This window comes from Pelophylax lessonae, assembly GCF_965119305.1.
Source record: "Pelophylax lessonae genome assembly, chromosome: 5".
NCBI lineage: Eukaryota > Metazoa > Chordata > Amphibia > Anura > Ranidae > Pelophylax > Pelophylax lessonae.
The window spans coordinates 116077084-116103064 of NC_138772.1; the positions used below are offsets into that span (position 1 = coordinate 116077084).

Genomic DNA, 25981 nt, shown 5'->3' on the forward strand with positions numbered 1-25981 from the left:
AGGTGATCAGGATTTTTCCTTACACTATGATTGCTTATTACAGTGATGATTACTGTATAAGCAATGATTGTATGAATGGCATCCATTCAAGTGCAATTGTGTACAGTTGTGATAGCTGTGGTTGGCCACAACAGGTCCACTGTAATCAATCACAGAGATCACAATAGTACACAATGAATGGCTATGAGTGACAAACAATTGTGTGCAACTGACGTGTGATCACTGTGATTGGTCACAGTGGTCAAATGGTACAAGGGCTGTAAAGATAATGCACAGATCAGCGTGCTCTAGGTTGGGGCTTGGTGGTCTCTTCACAGGGTCTTAGTCTGAGTGCATGTTGTAGTAACAGCAAGAGACAACATAGTCATTGTTTCCTTTCAGAAATATTATATTCTTGAGTTCTTGTTATTTTGAACTACATAGAATTTGTAAAGGCAATAGCAAAGGTCTGAAAGAGCAGGGAGACCTATCATTTTTTCAAGAACTTATTTTCAGATGTATACTCTCATTTTTGATGTTTTCTTTTTTTACAGTGGCTAAGTTCTTGAAATCATCACCATGGTGTTTTGTTACAGTAACAACACCAGTGCTAGAGAGATTTAGAAACCAATTATAAGCTATCAAATTGTTACAGGAACTATTATTAGCAGTTGTTACATTGAACACAATAGTACAAGTTTCTTTTTTGCTGGAATAACAACTTGTCAGACCATACACTAAAATTTTGAGCCTATTTTCAGATTCTTGTATTCTTTTTCCAAAACAAGACCGTCCATCTTAGAACACTGCATCCCATAGTCTGAACCTGTAATACAATAGTAAATAGCCACTTGAGATTAACATTTGCCTATTGTGCAAATAGTGATATTATTAATATGTTATCTTCAAAGAGAACATATAAAGCAGACATGAACTGAAAAGGTAAAGATCTGCTATGTTATACGGAACATTTGGAAATATTAATTGTCCTTAAATAGTACCCTAAAAATGCTTCAGTCTTAAATTCCTCCTGAAAAAAAAGTAGTGCACTTCCTAGTAGATGTGTATAAGTCCTTCTTGGGGGCGGCGTGGCTTGGCGCTTGACTGGAATGGCTGCATGAACCCTGAGCTCCCGGTCAGAGGAGGAGAACAGCCCGATAATCAGTCGTCCCTTGCTGCCATCCTTACCCGCTGGCCATGGGCAAATCTTCAGCTCACAAATTCGCACATACCTCTCCATCCCGCTCTCCGCGCGATCCGGCGATGCATTGTAGCCGCAGCATCCCGGATCTCTTCAGGCAACCGCTACGCGAGGCCCCGGCTCCACTTCGGGCCTACGCGGATGCCGCACGTGTATCCTCCGCTGAGTATTCTGCAGAAAGAGGCCCTGATGTCTCCCAAACCGGCAACAATTCAACCACAACAGCCCTCACCAGCCCACTCACCACCTCATCCCCTCAGCATGGAGCTGTCCTTCCAAGGCCGCACAGCTAACTTACGGTACCTGAGGATTTAACATCTTTCTGCAATAAGTCATTCCTGTGCCTAAAGTCTTATAGTTGTATAACTGCAGTGTGAAATCTAAGGCACTGCTTGCCTCTGATTGTAAGTCACATCCCCAGACCAAGCATACATTTCTGACCCCTGCATACCTTCCAACTTTTTGAGATGGGAACGAGGGACACCTATTTGCAAAAGTACGTAGGCATAGGAAACACACCCTGCCATGCCCCCCTTAAAGAAGAATTATCCAGAAAAATGATTAGTTAAACCCACAAGTACTCTTTATTTTACCACTACTATATACTATACCACTACTATTATTCTTCCTTTATACTGGCCTCTGGAATCTACAAATGCAGCAATTTAGAAATTGGATGAAAGGTTTGCCAATGGGAAACACTTTTTGAAAGATAAAAAGTGCATTTTGTATACAACTCTATAGATCAGACTAAAATGAGGGTCAAATGAGAAGAAAGAGGGACAGAGGGACTTTGTTCCAAATCAAGGACAGTCCCTCAAAATGGAACAAAGTCAATTTTTGAGGAGGAAAGAGGGACAGAGGGAATTTGTTCCAAATCAGGGACAGTCCCTCAAAATCAGGGACAGGCTTCCTCAAGCTGGGTATACACATACTGAAATGTGTGCAGTTCAGCAAAAGCCAGATGTTAGTTTTCTGTGTTTTTTTTTTATTCAACCCGCTGATTGCACACATAAAAAAAAAAAAAACTCTGCGTGTATACCCAGCTTTAGCTGCTTGCTTGTTCTAGATAAGCTCACATATTTAGCTGTTCTGAACACTAAGGCCCCTTTCACACATTCCGGTCCATCGGCGGACTCCGTTTATCTCAGCGGGGGATTGATCCGCCGATCCCCCGCTGAGCAGGTGGATGGCAGCTGTGTCTCCGCATTGTGTGCGGAGACAGAGCAGTCAGGTCCCACAATTCTCTATGGGGGAATTGGATAGATATGGACCGTCTGTCCATTCTCATCCGATCCCATCCGATCTGCTGGACGGATGGAAAATAGGGTTTTCATCTGTCCAGATTTGACGGATCGGATCCGTCAGTGGACATGTCTCTGCTGACATCCGATGCCCCATAGAAATGCATGTGGCATCCGTTCAGATCCGCCAAAAAAAAAGGACAGGCAGAACGATCCGCCTGTGTGAAAGGGGCCTTATAATATGAATGTCCTAATCATTTTCCATGTTTTTTCTATAAAATACTGCTTCCACCTTTTTTATTCTTTTTGCATCTTTTTTTCTTTTTTTTTTTTTTTGCTACTGATCTTCCTCCAGCCTCTTTCAGCCACTTAATGTCTACATATACTCACACCAGCTTCAGCTGCAAATCATTGCTCTAAACAGGCCTCATGTAGACTATACCATGAGGGCACAGAGGAACAGTTCTGAGACAGCACATAACTGCATGTGCCTTCAAGAAAGGATCACCAGGCATTATATTAATGAAAGCTGCAGGTTTAAAATGAGAAATAACATTTTAACCCTTTCCTGTCCATCCCTGGCATCCCTTCACCTGGGCTATAGGGTGGTGAGAAAATCTGCCTGATTTCATGATCACTGTGACCACCTGTCACAGTGGTCACATTATCAGGCGCCAGTCCTGCTGCCTCTTGATCAATATTAGAGAGTGGGAGCTGCCTTTGACAGCCTGTTCTCTGTGTTGGAGCACACAGTGGGGTTGATTTACTAAAGACAAATACACTGTGCACTTTGCAAAGTACATTTGCACTCTGCAAGAGCAGTTGCTCCAGAGATTAGTAAATGAGCAGAAGTTCTGCTGACTTCCATCATCCAATCATGTGCAACTAAAGATTCTATTTTTTTTTCTATTTTATTTACATTGCACGTGATTGGGTACTCTTTGTTAAGTGAAGCTTTACCTCATTTATTAGGCTCTGAAGCAACTACACTTGCAGAGTGCAACTGCACTTTGCAAAGTGCACAGTCTATTTGCCTTTAGTAAATCAACCCCAGTGAGCACTCTATTAGCACGAAAACCTGTACTGCCTATGGAGATATACAATATGTGGGGCCTGTGGGAGTTAAAACCCACCCTCTTTGCCGGCGCACATATGTATTATGTCGGACAGCGCAGATCTGGAGGGAAGCAAACAGAGACTATTTCAATTCTGGTAGCAATAGCATCCAAATCCCTGGTACAATTCATCTTATTTCTCTTTAACTTAGTTTAACAAACATATAACAAAAAGGTTGTTCTGTAATTTGTTTCATTTAATAAACAGTATAAACTGGAACTATCCTACAACATTTTTCATGTATTTCAACAAAATAAATATTTAAAGCTGCCCTTGGTTAAAGCTGCAACAGATAAACACTTTATTCCTCAGCAGTATTTTTTTTAGTGTCCTTTGACTTTGCACAGAAGGCTGCCCCTGCTAATCAGGCATCTACACTTTGCTCTTCCGTTACCAACATCCACATGTATAATCACTGAGTTAACAGCTAGATTTTTTTTTGATTATTGCTTGCTGACAATTGCTGATTCACAGCCTGTGAACTTATGAAAGGTCTATTTACAAGTTAAAGTATTAGCTCCCTGCCATTCACTTGCTGATCTCACGCCAGCATGATCTAGTAAAGATACTTTTATTTACTAGCAAATGCTTCATGGGATAAATGTGAAGAATTTAGCAACTCATGCAATGTGAAAAAAAATAAATAAAATGTTTGCATATGCGTACCCTAAGAGTGTCCAGGTATTGTATTCCACACAGAGAACCACACACACAGAATCCAGGTTGTAACAGTAGCATCAGCTGGATATATACTACAATCTAAACATAAGTGCAGATGGCATTCCTTATAGCAATTCCATGAAGTTTAAAACAATATATATCAAAATTTGCACACTAAGGGTTACAAACACATAATAACCAAGCAAGTAGAAAAAGGAGTGGAATAAAGCAGTACCCAAAGGATATGTATGCACACTCATACCAAAATAGGGAATCGCCAGGGCAATATTAACAGACAGACCACTCATCAGGCTATAAATACAGTTCCAAAATGTAAGTCTCAGTAAGACATCCTGCTAATATGGGGTTTCCCACCGGTCTACTAACCAGTGGTTCCTTGTTTTTCTATTTTCAATCTAAGATTTATCAAACCAGTGAACGTTTTCTCGTTCTTCAATCAGCCCACTTTGGTGATCCCATACCCACTGCAGCCTCAGATTATTAGTGGACAGGAGTGGCACCTGGTATGATTATTGTAGTAAAGAGTGGCTTTATGGTCTGTTGAAGACCCCCTGTCAGTTGGTACAATTCTAGCTCTATTCTGCGAACCCCTCCAGTTAATAAGGCATTTCGCCCACAGAACTAGTTCTCACTAATTGTTTTTTATATTTCCTCCAATCTGTCTAAAATTGACAGAGTGTAGTGTGGGAAATTGCAAGGTTAGCAGTTTCTGAGATGTTGCAATAACAGCCACTGGACAATCAAAGTCGCTCTAATTTAGTACTTGGGTAAGAAACCAATGCACCCCATGATCTTGACTGCAAGCTGTATATATTAAGCTGTTTGGCTTTTGTGTTAACAAGTAGATTCATCTAGTGGAATCACCACTGATTATATGGTATTACATTTGGTACGTGTCTCAACAGTAAAAGTGAAGGGTCTTAGAGGCCAGAAAAGAGTCATTGTGATGTTGTACCAGATGTCTGATATTTCAAATGCTTAGAGACACATTTTAAATTCCTTTATTTAGTAAGAGGTTGCAATACAAACAGAGTGAAGGCACATCAGGTAAAGATCAAACAGTACAATCTGACAACAGCATCATAAACAGCGCTTCACCAAAGGTTACCGTAGCTGTGAAATTAATATAGTCAACTGGAACAGAAAGGTGGGATCGGTCCCCTCCTGGGTGTGCAAGAGAACAGACATACCAAATGTTGCAAAGGATGGCAGATTGAGTGACAAGTAAACAACCTTAATTTATAGCAAACGTATGGGTGTTGGGTACCAGGGTAGTACCAACGGACGGGCTCCTGTATAGAGCAGGAAACGGTAACTACAAACCATGGTAAAGTCATTGAAAGAAGCCACAGAATTCTGCAGCCATGTCCTGTGGGGAGGTCAACTTCACACCACCTGCCGAAACGAGGGAGGAAGGACCTGGAGACTGAAACCGGGGCCCCTAAGCCCCCGAGCCAACATCGCTCCAGGTTTTTTCAAGAACTCGAATAGAGATCTGCGAGCACAGGCCAATTTGCCCTTCATTTTGTGGAAAAGGTGGGAGCGGAGTTCCTCCCGCACTTCCACCAATTCCTGATACGTAGAGCGAGCCAAGGAGGCTTTGTGGGAACACTCCAACACCCGCATTCGAGAGAACAGGTCATCTGTAAGCTTGGCACGCTCCCGTTTTAGACAGGCTCCTATTCGCATGAGTATCCCCCTAGCCACTGTCTCGTGCGCCTCCTAAACCACCAAGGGATTATCCACGGAGCCAGTATTGGTGGCAAAGAAATCAGAGAGCGCCGATCGGAGGGCGGTAAAGGTATCAGCCAACTGCAATAGAGATTCATTGAGGCGCCAAGAAGGAGGGCTAGGGTGGGATGGGTTCAAGTGGATAGTTAAATGTGTTGGAGCGTGGTCAGACAGACAGACCAAGTCAATCTGGGCAGACACTACCCTGTGAAGGTCCCTTTGCGGGAGTAAAAGATGATCCAGGCGGGAGTAGGTCTGGTGGAACTGAGAAAAATAGGTATAATCGCGGTCTTGCGGATGTAGTAGCCGCCATGGATCAGTCAAGTGGAGGAGAGCTAGTTCGGACTTCAGTCCCCATGAGGCAGGCATAGGATAGGTGGGAGGCACCTCTCGATATGTCTAGGTGGGGTTCCATCGGGAGGTTGAGGTCACCCCCGAAGATAAGTAGCCCCTCTGGAGAATCTAGGAGAATCGGGATGATGTCCCGTAGAAACGAAACATGGCCAGAATTGGGAAAATAGACATTGGCAAACGTGACCTGGACATCCAGGATCCACCCCTGAAGAAAAAGGAAGCGGCCTTGGTCGTTCTAACGTACCACCTCTAAGGCTCAAGGGACCGACCTGGCTACAAGGATACTGACACCCTTTGATTTTGAGATGGGAGAGGAACTGTGGTACACCACCGGAAAGTCTCTATTAGAAAGCCCGGGGACATGGTCGGTGTGAAAATGCGTTTCTTTGAGGAAGGCAATTTGTGTCCCGGAACGGCGCAGGTCTGCCAGAAGACGGGAGCGCTTCTCTGGATCATTCAGGCCCCTCGCATTGAGGGAAGTAATCTTCAGGATCCCCATAGGGGAGGTAGAGCACGGGGACAGCGGGACATCCCAGGTACCAGGGGGAGGGGCAGAGAGGGGGGCCGGCCCGGAGAAGCTCAGCAGAACGGGATAGAGGAGAAAGAGGAGAGCAGGGGGGGAAGAGAGGGAAAAAAATGGGGATAGCAGGAGAGAGGGAAGGAAGATGATAGGAATATACAAAGAGCAAACCAGCGTAAAGGGTCCCTAGCCGGTCGTCCAAACAGAATGACCAGGTAGGGAGACCACCCTATCAAGGGGGGTGACAATGAGAGAACAGTAAAGAACACCAACAACTAAAAACTAAAAACAGAGCAAGAACGGAGATGCGTCAGGTCAGAAACCATAGGACCGCGAAACACCCCATCCAGGGTGCACACGTTGGAGGATGGAGCATGAATAAATGGATATGCATAGACAGATAGACAGGGCGGAGCTCACCAACATGGAACACGTCACCAGACCAAACCCGCCCCCCCCCCCCCCCGGGCACATATTACATTTTTGTGTGCTCACCTTTCTGACACCTTCATACATCTGCTTCACTGTATGCTAAAAAGTATGTGTTGTCTTCAACATCCAACCAAGTATAAATGTGCAGATTTATTCAGGATGCGTGGAATGAATTGGTCGCAGGGGCAGCAAAAACAGTTCTTATACCTTGTATTAGATTTAGGTCTAAACCTTTTTTCATATTTTAATTTATCCTTATTGCACCCTGTAACAACATTGTTTCTTTGTAGTGACATTTTGACTATATTGATCTCTGAAGAAGGGAGACTGCTCCCGAAACGCGTCAGATCACAAATAATATATACTCTACTGCAATGTCATCCTATTACAACATTTCTGCCATTAATTCAAGAGGCTACACCAAGGTGTCAACCTAAAATGTCAATACATCCTATTGCATTACTCATGTTACATGTCATATGTATTTCAAGCCATTGAGCTATTATATGTGCCATTGAGCATATGTTGTCGTTTTTATACATTATGTAATAAAACCAATTATTTATTCATATATTGTACATGATATTCATTTCCAGCCACTGAGCACGTACCTCATACAAAGTCCCGCGGGCCAATCTCTTTGTGTTGATATATATATTTAGGGATGGAGGAGTGCTCTGGAGGAAACCAGACCATTACCCCTTTTTGCTTATACCTTGTATGGATTTATTTGTTTATATAGTTATCTTAAAAACAGTGTGTGACCATGCATTGTTAGATTCGGATTTTCATGCACTTTGAACTAAGGAGGTTTTTTTGAGATATGATAATCTTGGGATGCACAGTATACAGGCAGTCCACATAAACTGAGGCTGCAATGCAAAGAAATGATTCAGAAACAACTGAGAGCAGTTGCCTTGGCTACTGACATATACACAGGACAAAATAACCTTAAATTTACCTCTTTGTACAATTTGTACAAAAACAAGTCAGCATTCAACATGTTCTATTCTTTGAACAGTAGATGGCAGTAAAGACAGTATATTACTGGTTCTATACCTTTGTTTTACACATCGTTTTGCTTGTCATTTTGCTATTAATAAGTAGGATTGCAATTCTTTTTTTGTCACATAATTATTCCTGTAACTTTGGTGTCTCTCACCAAATCGAAATTCAACTCTGACCTGGATACAGCAAAGAGCGCTCAAAACTCCAGTAAATCTACTTTCCTAAAAGAAATCTTAGCTAAGAGAAGTATGCGTGCTTACAAAGCGTACCTGTCCTTCTAAAAAATACTAGCTGCCTGGCTGTCCTGGCTTCAATACCTTTTATTTTGTGACTCCTTGTAACAAACAATATGCAGATCAGAAGTTAAGACTTTACTGTTATTTCACTGGCTGCATGCTTGTTCCTAGTTCAAGTGATTCATAAGGTATTTTAAGTGGTTGTAGACCTCGGACATTAAATATGATCAAATCATATCTCTCTTAGTGTGTACTTGTCTCAATTTAAGAGCTCTAAGTGTAATTTCTGTCTGCTGCTTCATTCTTCTACTATCAGCATGAATCTTATCTGACATGTTTTCCTGACACCAAGAGAAAAAGGTGACAGGGGAGGGACCTCCAACTGATTGACAGCTCCAGCTTTGTTCCTGTGTTCGGTGTGGAGGGGGGGGGGAGAGTCCCTTTCCTCCAATCAGCTCTCAGAGCTCTCCTTACTATGCTCTGCAGTTTTTCAGTTTATCTTTCTGCCCCCTATTTTTCTGACATCTCAGACAAGTATTATGAATTCTGAAGTTTGAACGGATGTAGAGAAGAGTAGACTGCAGAAAAATGGGTACAACTTAAATAGGAAGATGTGTTTCATCCCTGTGCACCGTCTTACAACCACTTTAAGCCAGTGACAGCCAGAGAGCTTGCATTTTTTGGAGGAGATCAGCAATAACAGCCTACAATACATCTCTTCTTTTAAAACCAACTGAACTTTAGGTTTAAATCTACTAAATGTATTTTAGTTAATTCAAAACAAAAGTTATGCAAAGACTAAAGCTGGCTGTACATTGTGTGAATTGCGTCTAGTTCAGCAGGAGCTGTCCAAAATTCAGTGGGTGACTCTGCTGACACCGCCCCATTCAACCAAAGTAAATCCTACAATTTATACAATAGCCACAGCAGACGATTTGTTCATCCACACTGTATCACGTGGGTGGAGAAATTTGTTTTTTAAAGTTCAGCCCATAGGTTGAATGAAAAAAAAAATATCAGTGAAAAAAAATCAGTGTATGGCTAGATTTACATCTCATTCTCTTTTGAAAGCAGCCATTTTCCACATCCTGAGCAGAAAGGCATGTTCCCTGCCAGCATGCTGTAGTGGAAAATGTTTGCTCTCTGTGTGAAAGCAATGGTCACTCTGAATAGGTCTGACTCAGCAAGGGGGTGTTGGACCTTTAGTGTAGGAATTAGCAAAAACCCTGCTGATTGCAGAACTCAAGCTCTGACTCAGTGGGGGGGAGGACATCAGACATCTCCAGAGAGGTCGCTGCTTCCACACAGAGAGAAATGCTCCCTGGAGCTGGGGTTGCTTTCTAAAACTAGACTTTGCACACCTTAAAGGAGATGTACAGTCAAATCTGTGGCTGTGCTCCTCCTGTGGGTCACAGGAGTGCAGATTGCTCTGCTGAAGTCACAGAGCCGGTCCAGGCTGGAGCAAGATCGCGACAATATGGTTGGGATCCACCCACATGCCTGGACAGGAACCTGGCTCAAACTCTCATCGAGCTGCTGAGAGCCTGAGCCAGCCACTCCCACCCCCTCCACAGCCCAGCGCTCTGGTGAGCATGGAGGAGCAGAGCAGAGTCCTGGTGACTGACAGTCACCAGCTTTCAGCTCACTGAAAACCGAGCAATCAGCTGTCTTTGATCACTCGGTTTTCAGTATTAAAGCTTGCAAGGGACCGATGCTGCATCCACCTAGGTAAGTAGGATTCTTAAAAAAAAAAAAAAAAAAATTTCTCTTTTACCTGAATGGAAATATTTGAACTATAAAAGCTACTTTGAAAACCGACACTAAATTGGAGTGAGTGGTTTCCTAGTAGATCTTATAAATAAAAGGGCATATCATGGGTACAAACTAGGGTTGCCACCTTATCCCTTTAAACCAGGACACACATTAACTACACAGGTTCTGTGGCTGATTAAGGTGGTAAATAAACTCACTTGGTGCCTTATGTGCATTACATTAGCCTCAGAACCTGTATAATTAATATGTGTCCTGGTTTAAAGGGGTGAGGTGGCAACCCTAGTACAAACTGTAAAGTTTAGGACTCTGTTAGACAAGTGCCTATTTTCCAAAGTTATTTATTGATTGATTTATGGAAATGGAGAAGGTCAATGTCTTCAATGTCAAAAAAGAAAGAATTTCTGAAATCTTGTGCATTTCTGTCTAGAAACTAAAAAACATGTTGTCTGAATCACACAATTATCCTTCGTTGGCGTGAGATGCAGATACACAAAAGAAAGTGTTGGCCTTCCCCAATGTATTTTGCCCCAAGAACAACAGGTATTTTTCTGTGCTTGCAGGGTCTTTAATTGATAAAACATGGAGAAATGTGCATGTATTAGGATGTAATAAACATATATACTTTTCATTTTGGCAGGATATACTTTAAAGAAGAATTAAATATAAAATCCAAAATGTATTATACTGCAGATCACCAATTCTTAGATGTGGTGGCTAGATTTGTTTTCTTTTTTAGGATTTTTTCCTTTAGGTTCCTATTACACCTAAGCATACTGCAGCGACACCTGCTGCATTGTGTTTTTTTGTGGCGCGTTTTTGGAGCGGCAACATTCATTTGAATGGGCCTCCCTCCACTGCAAAGATGCCCCAAAGATGCTCATGTACCAAATGTTGGCACAGAGTCAGGTGCGTTTTGCTTTGCGATTTCTGTGTTGATTTTAATGCGTTTTGTCGCTCGACAATTGGGGAAAAATTGCACCGCATTTGGGGTGCATTAAATAATAATGGTATTGCAAACGTGTCCTGTGTTTTCGCCGAGATTCTGGAATTGCGGGCAGAATTGTGCCATTCTGCGTGCGATTCCAGTACGCTCAGGTGTGAATGGAGTCTTATTTTCCCCTGTTGATTTGGCAAGTCTGTTATTTTTCAACTTCCTTTAACAGACCAAGCTGTCCAGTAAAGTGGCACAAACTATATACCACTGACATGGGTGCTTGGAAAGGAACAGTTTTTATTCATTATGTAAAACCTTTACCTCAAAAGGAACAAAAAAAAACTGTTGCGGAACTGCCTAAAAAGTGTTAGCAGGAGTTCAGCTAATTTGTTAGTCAAGTACATCTAAATCTGCTAGTCTAACACTAGTCTCTCCTCAGATTGACAATGCTGCGGTTTAAAGGTGTCTCCAATGCTCCTTTATCCAAAGTGGAGCCACCTTAAAGCGGAGTTCCACCCATAAGGTAAACAGAGTTTTTGGGGATGAGGGGAGAAGCAGGTACCGGATTTTGACAGGTACCCATTCCCACTTCCATCCCGATCGCCTTAGGTGATCGGAAGCGGAAGTTGTCCTTCCCAAAGTCTTCTGGGACACATGACAGGTCCTAGAAGACTTCAGGACCAGTCACAGAATGCAGCGCCGCTTCTGCATGCACAGTGGGCAACCGTCTGTGAAGCCGCAAGCTGTCCCCATAGTAGAGATGTCGGCGCCGCCGAGGGAGGACACGGGCAAACACGGCTGGGGCTGTTTATTAAATCTCAGCGGCTACACTTTTTGTAGCTGCTGACTTTTAATAAACAAAAAAATAACCGGAACTCTGCTTTTAGACAGTAAGCGTGTTACTGGCCGGATCACCAGGTAAAAATAAAGGAAAAAGGCTTAAAAAACTAAAACAAATGCAGCCACCACATCAAAGTATTGGTAAGCTACAATATATTCAATGTTTGTTTTTAGCTTAATACTGCTTTGTTGCAATCTTTTATAGAAAAAATAAGTGCATTCACTATACCTTCTGTAAAGCATTCCTCTGGTTCCATGCACTCTTCAGAAGAGTCAGGCTGCTGTTCAATAAATTCCCGAGACTTCCTCAGATCCACAGTGCTGCATTCAGAAATGCTATCATCTGATTTCTACAAGAAATAAATATAATATTAGAAAGCGGGCGGAAGGAAGGTCTTCTTATAACTTTTGTACATGCGTTCATAGTATGTAAGCCTCAAAGTTGACCATTGTATACTGATTAATTTATGAAGGGAGCACATTTTTCACGTACTTCAGTCCGGCAGGCACTAATGCTGCAGGCAGTACACATGTACATCCTATTTTAATCCTTTTAGAGTAAGCTATTTCGAATATGTCTACCTAAAAAGCAGACTACCATTATGATAAAACAACTGTTGTGTTTTCCTCTTTGCTGGCATGTCTCTGCTATTTGTACACTATAGTTTATTTAGAGGTAGCTGAGGAAGTGGGGATTACGATGACATTACTGTGCCATGTAATATTAGAAAAGGAATGTTCCATCCCTTTCAAGGCTCATCTGCACGCAGTTCTGCATTGTATGGTCTGATTTTGTTCCCCGTGGAGCAGTCATTAATCCAATCCAGTTAAAGAATCACAATTTGTCTTTTTCAGTTTTACAATATCTGGAGGATGTACACATACAGCAAAATATTTCATCTGCAGTAATTATAGATAACCAGAACACGTCAGGATGTATCAGGTCTGATTTCATAGCAGTGGAAAGAGTGGTAGTTTCCTGTAACAGCAAAGTGGTGGTAAGACTAACCAAAAAGGTGGTTGTTAGTAAAATGTCTATCTGACTGCATATGTGGCTTCTTTAAAATGACCCCCCCCCCCCCCCGATGCAAAACAGCCAACTGATAATATCTTTGAGTGTACTGCTGCAGAGTGCTGGATGACCAGCATTGGGATATACAGCTTACCAGCTGTTAAACAAGACCAATCCAACTGGTAAGACATTTCCTTTTACATTATATCTGCCTCTGCCTTGTTCGTTAAAGTGGAAGTAAACCCCCCTATCGTTTTTAGCCAAGGAAGCTGCCATCTTGGCCTGTGTTTAATCTTCAACTGCCATGAGGCTGATCAGTTATTACACCAGCCATTAAATGGTTTGATTGTTTGGTTGAGAGCACAACCATTGTGACAGTTACATCCCCATCATGTGCCAGGAATGATGTAACTTTTTTGAATTTGTTAAATCAATGGGTTTACTTCCGCTTTAAGGGGTTGTTCATACCATGTGAAGTGCGGGAACACATGCTTTCACCACAAAAAAAACTTGTTGACTTTTGCAGATGTGTGTAAGTACCATTGTTTCCTAATGGAACCTCTACGCATCTAGCAAATGCATACGATCATGCCCACCAAAATGCATGGTACTGCAGCACCTCGAATATGTGGATCAGCTTTTTTTTTTTTTTGTGAATGAATCATGTATGGCCTTCCTTACATTTTCTGAAAGAGACATGCTTTCGCTAGCCATTATAAACCTAGGGGCAGCGTCCATAAAAGCGTGCACTGGGAATAAACAAGTAGATTGCTTCATTCAGATACTCTGATACGTGATTGTATAAAGGGAGCCTCTATGCTCACTACTGCCAATTACATCTAAGAGAAAACATTAAGGGATGATTAAAAAACACATAGGAGAACTTGCCAAACATTACAGTACAAAACATCTTTATGCCTTTGGCTGCCTTTCTGCTAAACAGATAGTAGACTGTGATTTGTGAATGAAACGTGTGTGCCAAAGTATACATCCCTGCTTAGCACCAACCTCACATCACTGCTGTAATAACTGCACCGTCATGCCTTTTATCAACATACAAATCACGTATTACACAGTAAGATTTAATAAAGGGGAAAAAACAGATGCAACACGGAGATAACTAACAGCAGGGCAGACTGTCTGAAAAAGAATTATGTTGTGACATATGAAAATACGGGGAAACAGACAGAAACCTCCGCGTATTGCAATACTGTGTTTAATGCCAGAGTGATATGGCTGGGAATGATTATTTTTTTTCAAGCAATGTCTAGCTGACATAAAATAACGAAGCTGTCTCATAACACAGGACTCCATATTGTACGAAGTTTAAACCCGACTTTGAATACAGAACACCATAAAAAAATACTCAAAGAGACAGCATGCAAAATGGTTGTAGCTGGGGATTCCAGATGCATAGGCCTGAATCTGTAAGAAGATGACATAGGATGGAGCGTAGAATAGTAAACTTTTAGAGGACAAGGGAACAGGCTGCTACTTGATTAATTTGGCCTGATTTATAAAAGTGTAAAGGTAGGTGAGGAGAAATTAAGTTAAATAAAGTAATCATGTGTAGTGATTTAAAAAAAAATACAAAATTTCCATTGCAAGTTACCACCTCTATTATCCTATTATACATTTTTCTTTTGTATGAACACAGGGCCAAAGCACAAAGGGACCTTTCCCAGGTTATGTGACAGAAAAACAATATTCACAGGTAAGGCCTTATGCACACAGGGTGTCTGTTTTAGGCCCTCCAATCACCAGAACTCCTGGCAGGAAAAAGCGGCTTAAAAAACACGCCTAAAGCCACGATTTGCACACACATTTGAGTGTGACTGATGTTTAAGAATTAAAGAATTCCATTGGCCAGAATATTAGCTTATTCTGGCCACTAAACTGCATTGATGCTCAAGTGCTAGAGGTGTCTAGCGTCTAGACCAGGGATGCTCAACCTTTTGAGGTGCAAGAGCCACTTTAGTGATTTGGCTGAATTGAGCCAAAGACTTCTGGTTCAAATATTTTATGGAGTATATTTAAATGTACAGTACAAGCAATACACATGCCAAAAAAAGTCATATCAGAAAAGTTTGGATAACAAGTTATTACAACAGAATATTTGTCAAAAGCAAGATGGAGAGCGGGTAAGCCCTCTCACAGTTGAAATTAGAACAAAACGAGGCTTCAAAATTTGTCCTACAAAAAGGCAGAGGGGTAATTGGGGGGGGGGGGGCTAAGGCTACTTGTTGTCTCAGCCGAGCTACAGGTGGCTAGCTTTGTGGATTAGAGGGGGGTTGGAGGCAGTAGGAACTAAAACAGGTAGGGAAAAGAATAGGGAAAGAGAGGGGGGGCAGAGGGGACCCCCCTATAGTATGCCTGCAAATGCCTTGGCATGCATAGACACATAGGCTAACATAGAGGTGCTTTCACCGGCTGAAAAAAATGCTAAATGCCTGTAAAAACACAATTTTGTAATCCGGAAATGGTTGAATTTATCATTAAACACAATAGGCCTATGACTTTAGGCACAGTGGCAAATAAGTGGCTTTTCCCTTTATAGTCATTGTCAAACATTGGGGTTGATTTAAAACCATTGGAGAGTGCAAAATCTGGTGCAGCTGTGCATGGCAGCCAATCAACTTCTTAGGCCCCTTTCACACAGGCGGACCGTTCAGATCCGCCTGTCCATTTTTTTGGCGGATCTGAACGGTCCCCCCATGCATTCCTATGGGGCATCGGATGGCAGCGGAGACATGTCCTTTGGGAAGGGTTAACACCCCTGTGATATTTGTTTTGCTGTCTGTGCCCCTGTTCAGAAGATTCCTGCTCACTTTCTGTCCCTAGGACAACTGGATTTTGGCTTGTTGTGGAAACAAGGATTAGTGATAAAGCTTCAGTGGAGACCTTTTTTTCCCATGAGAACTCTTACAGGAGTGAATTTCCCTGCCTAGGGGTAGATTTCTCCTCACTTCCTGTTGTCTCCCTCCGTTTGTAAGTAGGAGTCGTTTGAAAGTCGGATTTTTGTAACCCGGGGACCGCCTGTATTTTAGTCTAGAAGCGTTTTTAAAGCTTCAGCTTCTTGGAACAGGAAAAGAACCCTCTTTTTTTGGCATTTTTTTAAGCGGTTTGCCGGCAGAAAAAAATGCTGAACGCTCCTAACTGCTGCTACAACACTATTTATGAGTGTTTTTCACCCAGTGTTTTTCTGCCATTATTTTTAGCATATAGTGTGCATGGAGCCTAAAGAACCTAAAAACACACTGACAAAATTACAATAAGAGGATGTAATAAAACCTTGGTCTGCTCCATTCTGACACAGCAATATGTAAGTTAATAGATGTACAGTGGTCTATAAGAAGATCTGCTGCCTGTATAAAATCTCTCATACTGTAAGATTCCATACAACATAGAACAAATACTGGACATACCTTTTTAAGTACATCATCCGACTGCTTAGAGTCATTATCAGCCAAGGGCAGCGTAAGCAAAGATAAACACAAAAAAAAAAAATATTACATTCATTATTACATAGCAAGAGCAGCAGAAAGAAATACATGATAAAATAAACCTCTATCTAATTTCAGACCATAGAAGACAGAGGTATGAAAGCACTTGGTTTAATCATTTACACAGTGTCAGAGTTACAAGGTTACAACCAGAACTCTTGTATTAAAACTTTAATACAAGTGACAATGTGCGGGTCATCTTTAGCACAGTCACACTGTATTGCTGTCAAGTTGTCTTAGCAGATGAGGCACAGAGCAAATGGACAAGTTGATGGAATTTGATACTTCATTTTAGTGTAGGTGCAATTTCTCTTTTAACAGTTGTACGCAGACACGAATAAACGCAGAATTAAAAAGCAACTGGATTCTCATCCCATAAATTATATTTAAATAATAAATGTATCACCGTTCATCCGCTGCTCCATAGGGCTTAATGGGGCATCCGATCAGATCCGCCTAAAAAACTGACAGGTGGATCTGATCGGACCGCCCGTGTGAAAGAGCCCTTAGGCTGAGTTCATTTGAGCAGCAAAGGGGTTGTAAAAACAGATGAATGATCTGTTTCTACTGCTTCCTAACCGCCACCTACAAAATAACACGGTGGACACTTAAGTCTATCCACAGTGCTGCGGCATCAAAGTGCAGCAAATTTAACTTGTCATATCATATTTGGCAGGTGGTGCCGCTTGCCAAACCTGCTTATTGAAGTCAACAGTGTGGCAACCATTGGGCAGGCGGTTGTAACACGTTATTGCAATGCTAAATACCCCTTGGGATTGAAAAAAAAAAAGACATCCAGGAGACAACTGTATTGTCTTCTGAATGCCTTCAAACTATTTCTGAAAAGTGATCCACTGCAGATTGTGGGACCGAAGATGTGAATGAGACAGAATTAGCACACACCTTGGATCAAGATGAAAGTAGGTTCCTTACTGACCTCACTAACGGAAAGCAGGAATTCTAATTGCCTGCCTGTGATGTGCAAGAACGATGCAAATCAGGGAAGTCAGAAAAGTCTGCTAATTTGTTCCAGATCAGTGACTCACAGTTTTAGGGCTAGTTTACATTTGTGTTGCCCTCAGAAGAGTGATCCATGGTGTAAAGCTCTTCAGAAGTCTTATGGCATGTGGTGTGGAGGCCTGTTTTAACCCCTTAAAACCCGCAACATCACACCGCAACCTGTTACAGCACAACCCTATTCAGTTGAATTAGTTTGAATGGGTCACATTCGACAGGACAGTATTGCATGCCAGATGTGATAGTGGGAATAAATTTTGCAGCGCCATGATCTAAGGCATCAAGACTGTAACATATGTACATATGCATTTGCAGTAGAAACTCTCCCCATCAGTAAGCAAGACCTTAAAGAGGGGGATCTGATAGTCAAGCAGACAGAATTTCAAGAAGTAGAGTTCAGCTGGACACATTTACTAATACCAGGATGGCCCTTGATCCAGTGAGGCTGATTTACTAAACTAGTTGGCAATCTTTACTCACAAAATTATCCAATTATGAGAAAAGCAAACACTTTCACTTTGTATACCCAATCATATGCAGATTTTAACATGACTGAATAATTAAAGTGGCAATTCACACAATGTTTTAAATTAAACTTCTCAACTCCTTTGGCAAATCAGCAAAACTGTTGTTTACATTCTCTTACTGGGGAAGAATTTTCAAAATGAGTCATTTATTACCCGTATTAACTGTAAATACCCAATACATTTTAGGGTTGTTTTTTTTTTTTTTAATTTTCCTATTCCTGACTTCAAATTTCTGATCACGTTGTATACCTAATCACGTGCACATGCTTTTCACATGACTAGATAATTAAAGGCAATATTCACATAATTTATTGTGCGAAGATTTTCAAATCCTTTAGTAAATGAGCTCAAGACACCCTTAATCCAATACTATTCTATACTTTAAAAGAGCATAAAATGAAATGGAATGCTGAGAACACAAAAGATCACACTGTTCCTACAGCAAATATTAAATGAAGTCATCAGGCAATGTGGAGAGTGAGTGGCATAAACAAGTAGGTGATGGAAGGGGACCTATCAACACTGTCAAAGGACTTCAGCACTGCACTCACATCCCGCAGTAACATCTTTAATGGAGCAGATAGTAAAGTGTTGGAATGGAGAAACATGAGCAGCTGCAAGGAAGCTGCCAGGCAGGTGTGTTGAAAGAGCTTTACAGCACATTACAGGTAATCTACTAAAAAAAGATCCAGGAGGTGACAAAGAGTAAAGTCACTTTAAAAACATGTCTTCATTTCCTCCATCACTAATAACACGTTTCCATGCCCTCTGAACACATCCATGTTACTAAACTTAACTGATTGGAGAGGCACTTTTTTATCCTCCATAAACCGAATGGCTATACAGACCAAAACCTGTGCAGAAACTTCTATCTTACATACAGTGGCGTTAGAAATCAGTCCCTAAGATAACATATTAACACAGAGCGGGTATATTAAAGGAACAAATAAAAATGCAAAAACCCAGAAAAGAAGAAAGGTTTTGAAGACATATATTTAGTGGTTTATTTATTTGGCTAATAGAATTTTTATGTGGCTACTAGAATTAAGAATAGGACCTCTTCAATAAGGTTAATCGAAAGCCAAAACCTATATTGAATTAAAACCCTGGGCAATTTTTTTCTTGTGTTTTTGCTGTCTGTGCCTCATAAGGGAGATTTTGGATGACTTTCTGCCTTGGAAATACAACAGGAAGCAAGAGGAAATCCAAAATGAGGGGAATGCTCCTCTTAGGCAGCTGTCATCAGAATCAATGTTCTCATTGAAAAAAATCCCCTCTATTGATATTTTCGTGACAAAATAATGTAGTTTGTATCATCCACTTTCTATCTCAGTGTCAATGGTCACAAGGGTAAATAGAGAGAGGGCATCTACTTAGCTGGGACATAGACAGCTAGAAAACCTGATTGTAGAGAAAAGCCAGTACTCCAACGTTGTTCCATAAAAACCATAAACTAAAGTCCCACACCAAAGTGACAGACAGAGGTCATTCTGGAAAATTTTTGGACTGTTTGCTTTTCTCTACCTTTGGATTCTGGAACATTATTGGATTGTTTGCTTTTCTCTACCTTTGGATTTGTGCGGTATCATGGCTTAACCAAGCACTTACCGCCTAAAAAGAGTTTCATGAGTTCAATGCGGTATGGTCTGATGTATTATACAAGCTAGAGATTGGAGAATTCTTGTGCTTGGGAGTAGAGGAGATCTGCAGCACTTTCACTATATACTGTGCCAGGCCAACTATAGGGGTAGTGTAGAGGCTTTAGGATAAGCCAAAATGATGTCAATATGTAGCACATGCACAGTAGCGGCAGGAAGGTTATAGCACTGTGTCACTACTACTCATACACAGTAGCATTGACATTTAAAAGTAGGCCAGTGAGATCCAATTAGACATGTTACAATGGGACATGTTGCAATGGGACATGACCTTCTAATTTCTGTCCCCATCAATTCACACCACCTCCGTAGCCTCTGGTGTCTGCTGTGACGTACACAGGTACTGTAATCCCTGGCCTAGAAGCTCCCACCACCAACCCCCCGTAGAACCACTGTGGCTGACCAGGAAGAGTTCATCCAGTGTAACAGCTGACAGTTCCCCACATATGCACCACTGACTACCACACCTGCAACCACCTCTTTCCTACATGCCCCCACTTTACTCTGCACCAATGACTACCTCTGTGCTTGCTGCCACCCTTGTGAGTTCAATGAACAGGCAAACATTTGTTAGCAGAAAAATAAAAAGTCTTGCAAACTTCGCAGACACTCTAAAACACAGGGGTGGAGATTAAACAGTATTATTAAACATCTGTGTGAGCTCCAGCTCGGTACCCTATCCTAATGCTGAGTCATGCCACTGAAAAACCCAGGGCGCAGAGAATGGAACCTCTCCCAGCATCAGGAGGACTGCGTGTGTGCATAGTAAAAGGACAAGCATCATTGTCTATTGTGACTCATCCAAACAATATTATATTTAAAATGAAGGCAGTAATGATAAAGTCAGGGATGGCAGGCACACAGCTGTTCATTCATTCTTCTACATCGGTATAATTAAATGCTATAGTATATCCTGATTTCAAGTAGGAGTCTCTACTTCATAAGATAGGCTAACAAGCCCCTGATGATTAATATCGGAGCATTGTTGTCCTTAGAGTACCTGTTGCAAGGCTTATTATGCATCTGAAACTTTAATGTCAAACCAGAAAGTCAATGCATGTATGTACCAGTATTGTGTAAAGCAACAAGAGGAGTAAGTTAAATTTACTACATATTCATTGTCAGAATTGCCAAACTGACTATGTAGTTAGCATCCCAAAAAGTGAATCCCCACCAGCAGTTGATAGTGCTGTTACAAAATGACAGTCTATACCAAGCCCTGAAATAGGTCTTCCCTTCGATTACATCTCATCCTGATTCTAATAACATCCACTGCCCAAGTCCTGAAGAAGGCGGAGGCCTTTTCCCCAAAGCAGGTTGGCGGTTTTTATGCTCTTAACCAATAAACATTTCAAAGGGATCTTTAAGTGATATGAACTTTTGAAATAGGTGCTCTTCAATACCCTCCCCAGGGCAAAAACTATATGTAGCATTTACGGTTTGTTCACACGGGAGCTTCTGCTGTGCATCTTCAGATTCATAACAAACAGGTCAAAGTATTTTTTAGTTTATAAAGCATATTTAGTAAAGTATGTCAGTCTCTAAGGTTTGGTATAAAAAGTGACCCACAGACAGCCTGATTGCAAATCCCATAAATTGGGAGAGTTACACACATTATTGCTCAGTGCTTTATAAAAAAAAAAGATGACAAGCTATAGTGTGTCTGTTATGGAAATCACGCTTCCTAATTAGCTTCCTTGCTAATCTGTGGGATCAGTCTTCGTTTCTGATTTCTTTTAGTAATGACAATATGTTACGAAGGAAAACATCACAAGTATGCATACAGTGGGCTAAGTTGGGATTTCTTTTATGACACTGCTAAGCATTCACACCAATACTAGCCCACTGTAGGTCATATAATTCCAGTGTGTATATGTAAAAAGTCCACTTAGTTCTCCTAAACCTATTGGTTTTAAAAAAAAAAATGTGTTTATATCTTGGAGAAAAAGCTTTATTCAAAGGTGTAACTTTTGGCGCCAGGAGCAACATTTAACCCCTGCCCCTTTATGTTTAATCATTTAAAATGGAACTAAACTCTACTATAAAAAAGTTGTGAACAGGCAGGCTCTTTATTATAGAAGAGACATGCAATGTCTATTCTGCAACCCGAGCTGCATATGCACAGCTCAGTTTACATTCTGGCCCAGTTACTATGTTCCAGAATGGCTTCATTCCTAAGTATGCCCGAGAATGACGTCATCCCATGCCAGCCAAACAGGATGGCTGAAGACCTACATCTGAAGGAAGACAGGGAGAAGATGTCGGTTTCCGGCGAGGGACCAGCAAAGGTAAGCATTGCTGAGTTTAGTTCCGCTTTAAGTGTATTTACCTTCAAAAGTATTTTCAAGTGATCCTGCCTTCCAATTATGCTCCTACGTTGTGTCACCCTGGGCTTCTGATGAAGACTAGGGATGATCGAACGGTTCGGGTCGACCATCGGTTCGGCCCGAACATTGGGTGTTCGAGGTTCAGCCGAATTTAGAACTTTTTGCCCAAAAAGTTTGGAATTCGGCAACCAGAACCGCCCAAAATGCAATGCTTCAGGAAATGGGCTTTAAAAGCCCGTGATTGGACCAGAACCATTAGCAAAAGCCAATTGAGGGGGCAGGAGAATGCTAGGAATGTGATTGGAGTGACTAGGGGGTCCCTAGACCAATCATTAGTGAATACGCCCCCCAGTATATAAGATCGCCCCCGCCATATTCCTAGCATTGTTATACTGGACATGGAAGAGAATGGAAGCAGTTCTGTTAATTTTACTTTAAAAGTGTCATTTAGCATTTATTAGTGTGAGGAAAGGGATATCTAGTGTAGTTAGAGTGCTCCTTTACACTTAAGTTAGCTTCAAAAATTTAGTTTCTGTAGGGAAAGTATGAAGTGTCAGGGGACCGTAGTGTAGTGTAGGGTTAACTGACAGTGACTGCTATGGCAGGGTGACAAAACCCTTCCATAGCAGGGTGACCGCTATAGAGAAATGATCATTTCTCTGAATAGCTTCGGGACACCATTATGGCTTCTCACCAGGCAAGCATTTTTTATGCTGCAGGGGCTGCCACTGTCAGTGCTTTTTGAGGACATGTTTGATGTCAGACATGACATCTGAACATGTGTATAGGGGGTATATATATATACATATATGTCTGTATATACACCCCTAGACATATATAGGTGTGATAGTAGCAGAAATAAATGCTTGCGCTAATTAAATCATTTACAGGAATATATTTCTGCTACTATCACACCTATATATGTCTAGGTGTGTATATAAATATATGTATGTGTGTATATATACCACTATACACAAGTTCTGATGTTTTGCCTGCCTCAAAAGAACCCAAAAAAATGCCAAAAAAACGCTAGCATCAAAAAAAAAAAAAAATGCCCAGGTGTGTTTTTGCTGGCATTTTTTGGGGGGTTTTGGAGGCAGGCAAAACATCAGAACTTGTGTATAGTGGTGTATATACACACATACATATATTTATATACACCCCTAGACATATATAGGTGTGATAGTAGCAGAAATAAATGCTTGCGCTAATTAAATCATTTACACAGATATATTTCTGCTACTATCACACCTATATATGTCTAGGTGTGTATATAAATATATGTATGTGTGTATATATACCACTATACACAAGTTCAGATGTTTTGCCTGCCTCAAAAGAACCCCAAAAAATGCCAAAAAAAACGCTAGTGTCAAAAAAAATGCCCAGGTGTGTTTTTGCTGGCATTTTTTGGAGGCAGGCAAAACATCAGAACTTGTGCACAGTACCACTATACACATGTTCAGATGTTTTTCCTGACTGCAAAGAACCCCAAAAAATGCCTGCTATTAAACCGGGAGAGAAGCCAACTACCTGTGTTTAAAGTGTTCTAATACAAACAATCCTTTTTTTTTTTCTGGTTCTGGACATGCTACAGAGCTGAAACTTCACAGGTACACCTTTTAGACCCCCCAGACACAAAATCACACAAAAAAAAGTTCTTAAAAATTGTCATTTTTGATAAAAAAAAGCCAACTATTGAAAAAAAAAAGAGAGATTTTTTGATTTTTACTTTGGATTTCGTATCTGGTGGGTCTAAAAGGTGTGCATGTGAAGTTTCAGCTCTGTAGCATGTCCAGAACCAGAAAAAAAAGATTGTTTGTATTAGAACACTTTCTTTCAGGACAGGTAGTTAGCTTCTCTCCCGGTTTAATAGCAGGCATTTTTTGGGGTTCTTTGCTGTCAGGAAAAACATCTGAACTTGTGTATAGTGGTACTGTGCACAAGTTCTGGTGTTTTGCCTGCCTCCAAAAACTCCCAAAAAATGCCAGCAAAAACACACCTGGGCATTTTTTTTTTTTTGACACTAGCGTTTTTTTTTGGCATTTTTTTTGGTTCTTTTGAGGCAGGCAAAACATCTGAACTTGTCTATAGTGGTGTATATACACACATACATATATTTATATACACACCTAGACATATATAGGTGTGATAGTAGCAGAAATATATGCTTGCGCTAATGAAATAATTTAAACTAATATATTTCTGCTACTATCACACCTATATATGTCTAAGTGTGTATAAACATATAAGTTTATTTTTATTTTTTTTAATTTTTTCAATAATTGGCTTTTTTATCAAAAATGACAATTTTTAAGAACTTTTTTTGTGTGATTTGGTGTCTGGGGGGTCTAAAAGGTGTACCTGTGAAGTTTCAGCTCTGTAGCATGTCCAGAACCAGAAAAAAAGATCATATAGGTGTTAAAGTTAAAGGAGGGTCCCGACCCACATCCCTGTTCTACTGAAAAATTATCTTTTTTTTCAATAATTGGCTTTCTTATCAAAAATGACAATTTTTAAGAACTTTTTTTTGTGTGAATATTAGTTAATGGGGCATGACCCAGAACCCTGGGCACTTTTTAGGGACGTTTATTGGGTTTTAGGGCTTAAAAATTGTGTTTTTTGATTACCGAAGTTCGGGTCCCATTGATTTCAATGGGGTTCTGAAATCCGGGCCGAACTTTTGGGAAGTTCAGATGTCCTGGCCGAACCGAACTTTTCAAAAGTTCGATCATCCTTAATGAAGATAACAAGCAGCTGTTTTACCAAGCTAGTATGGTCTGCCATTAGAAGTGTCATACAGCCATCCCCTGTCTTCATGTAGACACAAGTGACTGCAAAGAAGCTGCAAAAGGTCAACAGCACTAAGAAGAAACATAGAGTAAAAAAAAAAAAAAAAAAAAAAAAAAAAAAGGTGAAATCATTTTAATTAAAATTTGGCAACTATTAATGACACACAGTCCTTTAAAGAAGAACTCCAGCTATGTTTTTTAAACCACTGCCTGAAATACTCTCTGACACTGTCCCCTCCACACTCTCTTCTCCTGCAACTGCTGCCAGTCCTATTTTGAGTTAAATGATGGCTATCATCATTTACCCCTTTACCTGCAAGCGCAGGCTGTGATGTGCACAAGCCTTAAGGGGTGGGATGTTGGCCTGTCCTCGCAGGGAAATGCTGCAGAGTAGAGTGCCACCGTCATTACAAGAGTGTTGTTCTCTGCAGCATTTAGGACTGCCTACCACCAATTCAAAAAGAGGAAGGGCCCTGGGTTGTCACGAGACCAGCAATTAGAAACCTGGATTTAAAGTATAGTATAGCAAAGTACAAAAGGTATTTAAAACAAAAACAAAGTTGCAGAGGAGATAGGGGGATATTGAGATGGGCTTTAACAAACGAAATACTTTAATTGTGGGATAATAGTTGAGGTTTAGGTCTAAAGGGATCATTCCTTTAAGCCAGGGGTCGTCAAACTATGGCCCTCCAGTTGTTCAGGAACTACAATTCCCATCATGCCTTGTCATGTCTGTGAATGTCAGAGTTTTACAAGGCCTCATGGGATGTGTAGTTCTGCAACAGCTGGAGGGCCGTAGTTTGAGGATCCCTGCTTTAAGCCCTTGTATGCCTACTAGAGTGTTAAAGGCTCATCCTTATAAAAAGAAAAATACTGTGCAGTCAGGGAGCCTGGTAGTGTGGAAAAACACTGTCCAGCTTAAAAATACAGCTTAGTTTACATGACATACCTCTAGCCAATCTCTGCTTCCCCCAAGCCTATCCAAAAATAACCTAAAAAAACACCCTGGCAAGTTCACCCTGTCCTGGCATAGAAGCTGAAACGCTCTGATCATTGAGTGAGCCCCCAACATAACAAGGACAAGCATTCTTCCTTG

General features: G+C 41.1%; 1 protein-coding gene across 1 annotated transcript in view; it reads right to left on the minus strand.

Annotated features, from left to right (window-relative positions):
* LOC309556717 (sodium channel protein type 5 subunit alpha-like) overlaps positions 1 to 25981 on the minus strand; it is a 600678-nt gene that overhangs the window by 186159 nt on the left and 388538 nt on the right. Inside the window, 2 exon segments of the mRNA XM_082259196.1 lie at positions 12279 to 12399; positions 16487 to 16510. Coding sequence (XP_082115322.1) covers positions 12279 to 12399; positions 16487 to 16510 — 145 coding nt within the window.